The sequence below is a fragment of the Hesperophylax consimilis genome, chromosome 15, assembly GCF_061612785.1.
Source record: "Hesperophylax consimilis isolate HC1 chromosome 15, BYU_Hcon_1.0, whole genome shotgun sequence".
Lineage (NCBI taxonomy): Eukaryota > Metazoa > Arthropoda > Insecta > Trichoptera > Limnephilidae > Hesperophylax > Hesperophylax consimilis.
In genome coordinates, this window is record NC_142850.1 from 5,217,154 (window position 1) to 5,220,420 (window position 3,267).

General features: G+C 36.6%; 1 protein-coding gene across 1 annotated transcript; it reads left to right on the plus strand.

Moving 5' to 3' along the window:
- The first annotated feature begins 375 nt into the window (after nt 1-375).
- Nucleotides 376-2,451, plus strand: Trs20 (trafficking protein particle complex subunit 2). The gene is made up of 2 exons (XM_089639944.1): nt 376-623; nt 1,555-2,451. The coding sequence occupies exons 1-2, from the start codon at nt 534-536 to the stop codon at nt 1,882-1,884; spliced, it is 420 nt and encodes a 139-aa protein (XP_089496070.1). The 5' UTR covers nt 376-533; the 3' UTR covers nt 1,885-2,451.
- Nucleotides 2,452-3,267: the final 816 nt, after the last annotated feature.

Sequence of the window (3,267 nt, forward strand, 5' to 3'; positions counted from 1 at the left end):
TGCCTTTTCTTTGTGGCCACGAAAGGCTAAATTCTGACTTCGGAGGTCGCAGCCCCGCGGCGGCCGGGGCCCCGGCCCCCGCGGGGCCCGTGGCATTTTGCCAGTTATGCCACCCTATAGTTTCGCCACTGAATACATTAAAATCTTGCCCGCATTACCTTGCCGTAAAAACTTGCTCGTTTACCGGAACATTTACAACTGTCAGTATTTATTTTTTACGAAAACTAAACTGTATAATAATTTTTGTAAAAAAATTCCTAATTTATTTTCGTTAGCTCGTTTTCTTAATATTTTATAAAAAGAGTGTACTAAGATTCAGTGAATGTGTACCACCCGAACCGTAAAACGCCATAGACAAAATAGAACACAATTCTTCGCTGTCAAAATAATGTCAATAACAGTTGTCAATTTCAATTTTGATTGAATTTTTGTCATACTTGTGGGTAGGTAAAGTCAGAAGGGATAGGAAGAAATCTACACAAATAAAGATAACTACGATTGGAATATTTTAATGTCGTCTTAAAACACAAAAGATGGCTGGTACATATTATTTTGTGATTGTCGGCCACCTCGACAATCCCATCTTCGAAATGGAATTTCCCCCTGCCAATAAAGAAGTGAAGGTTCGATATTTATGTAGTATCGTTAATATTTAACATATATTTTCACTAACATGCACTGTCATTCAGCATTAAATTTTTCACATCGCGTTAACCTAATTGGCTATTGATTACTTCAGAAACGAATGGAACAAATTTATGCATCCACATCCTTAATAGTCATTTTGTTCGCCTCATCATGTTCGGGTCTTCCTCCAGGCGTCCTTGTCTTGGCCTACTGTGGCATTACAGTCCCTCGGTCCATTACAGCCCTACCTCTGGATTAGTTTTCCAACTTTGCCTGTGTCGACCCGCTAGACTTCTTCCTAATGGAAGCGCCTCCAGTATTTTATGCAGAAGTCGGTCTTCTGAAATACTCAGTGTGTCCAAGCCACCTCATCGACGACCTTTCTATGATCTTATACTTATTTTATTTTAAAAAAAGTAAATATACAGACTGGTGGGACATGGCTAATAGGCACATTTTATTTTAAAAACACTTTGTTTCAGTTAGTTAACAATAAAAGGTGGGTAGTTCAGTTTCAGGAAATTGAAGATCATGCATTTTTGTGAATATTTCATTAGACAAAGGACGATTCAACGTCTTTTCTAATTAAACCCAAAATAAGAACCTATTTTAGGATCATAGATTCATATTTTGGGCTAAATAAGAGAAGAAAAAAACTAGCTTTGAAACATTCACATCAATGACAATGGCCGCCAAGTGAACAATCGATTTTAATTTTAACGAAGTAAACTATTAAAGTCATTATTTTCCATTTTCGAAAACTGAAATAAAAACTTCTCATTATTATCTAACTGATACAATAGTTTTTTTTTAAATTAAAAGTGCCTATTAATCGTGTCCCACTTATCTGTATATTTACCAAAAATACAAATAAATGGCTGATATCTTTTTAATTTTATTTACTTACTCTTTACTCAAATATTTCAGAAAGAGGATCACAGACATCTAAACCAATTCGTAGCGCACGCAGCTCTAGATCTAGTTGACGAACACATGTGGAAAGTCAACACCATGTACCTGAAGTCTGTGGACAAGTTCAACCAGTGGTTCGTCTCGGCCTTCGTGACCGCCAGTCACATGCGCTTCATCATGGTGCACGATATGAAGAACGAGGACGGCATTAAGAACTTCTTCAACGACATGTACGAGGCCTACATCAAGTATTCGCTGAACCCCTTCTACAAGGAGAATTCACTGATTAAGTCCGCCACGTTCGACAAGAAGTCACAGATGTTCGGAAAGAAGTATTTGACATAATTCAGAGCATTGAGGTTAGCAGGATATCAAGGAAACAAATTGTATTATGTTTTGAATTAATTTTCATTAAACTGCTATCAGAAAATCAGCTATTGAAATCAACACTAAAATAAGCTGAACTTAGCACAATATTATGCTACATTTTATTCATTGTCTTCACATAAATATCTTGATTCAACATTTGGTCAATGTGTTTAATAGCTAATTCTTGAATCTTGATTCAACGTTTGGTCAATGTGTTTACTATCTAATTCTTGAATCTTGATTCAACATTTGGTCAATGTGTTTTATAGCTAATTCTTGAATCTTAATTCAACATTTGGTCAATGTGTTTAATAGATAATTCTTGAATGCCAAACTTGTACATAATAATATGTAAGTAGTGATGTGCATCCAGGAATATACCCGACCTATTATAAATTCCCTCAAAGTCGGGAATTATTTTTTTGTTGTATCACGAAAGTTATTCTAAAAGCGGGTTGTCTCATATTTTTCTTTTATTTTTATGAAAATGTATCATATTGAATGAGTTAATAATGACAGTAAAATTAGTTTTTCGATATCACCTTTTTATGCACTTTCAAAGTGAACTTGGGTAAAACATTGTGCAATTGTCTCAAGTGACATCAATTAAATCAAATCGGTACAATAAATTCATTATTTGAATGGCAGTACTGCTGCGCCAGTCATTGTATGTAATGGACATCACACGCTTATCAGGTAGCCACAAATATCAACATTTTGGCTGCTTATATCTTCAAGTATTTTTCAAAAATTCTAAAAAGTTCTGTCTGAAGAGATTTCCCCATTTATTTATTACTCATTTCGGGAATCATACTCCCCAAAAATGAATTCCCGCAATTTTCCCATCATTATAATGTATGCGTTTGATAGTTCAGCAGAAACACCGAGTGACAGGATGCGTGCTGTGACTCATCTCTTTGGGATTTTCAATGAGTGTTTAATTTTGTAATCATAAGTTCTTAATAATTCTGGATACAGTCGCCATCTATGGATTGTTTGAATAGTTGATTATCAGAAATGGTGTGAATCTGTGCTAACAGTCTAGAGCAGTGGTTCTTAACCTGGGTTCGATCGAACCCCAGGGGTTCGGTGAGTCAGTCTCGGGGGTTCGGTGGAGGTCAAGACCCCCGACTTATATGATTCGTGGTGACATGCCCCGCTTGTCCATCATTGGCTAAAGGTGATCACGCAGCGGTAGAGCTTGCGATTACTGGTCAAGATGGCCGCCCGAAAATGACCATAGTCATTATATACGGACCATAGACATTTACTCCTAATTTTTCAAATTAGGAGGGGTTCGGTGAATGTGCATATGTAACTGGTGGGGTTCGGTACCCCCAAAAAGGTTAAGAACCACTG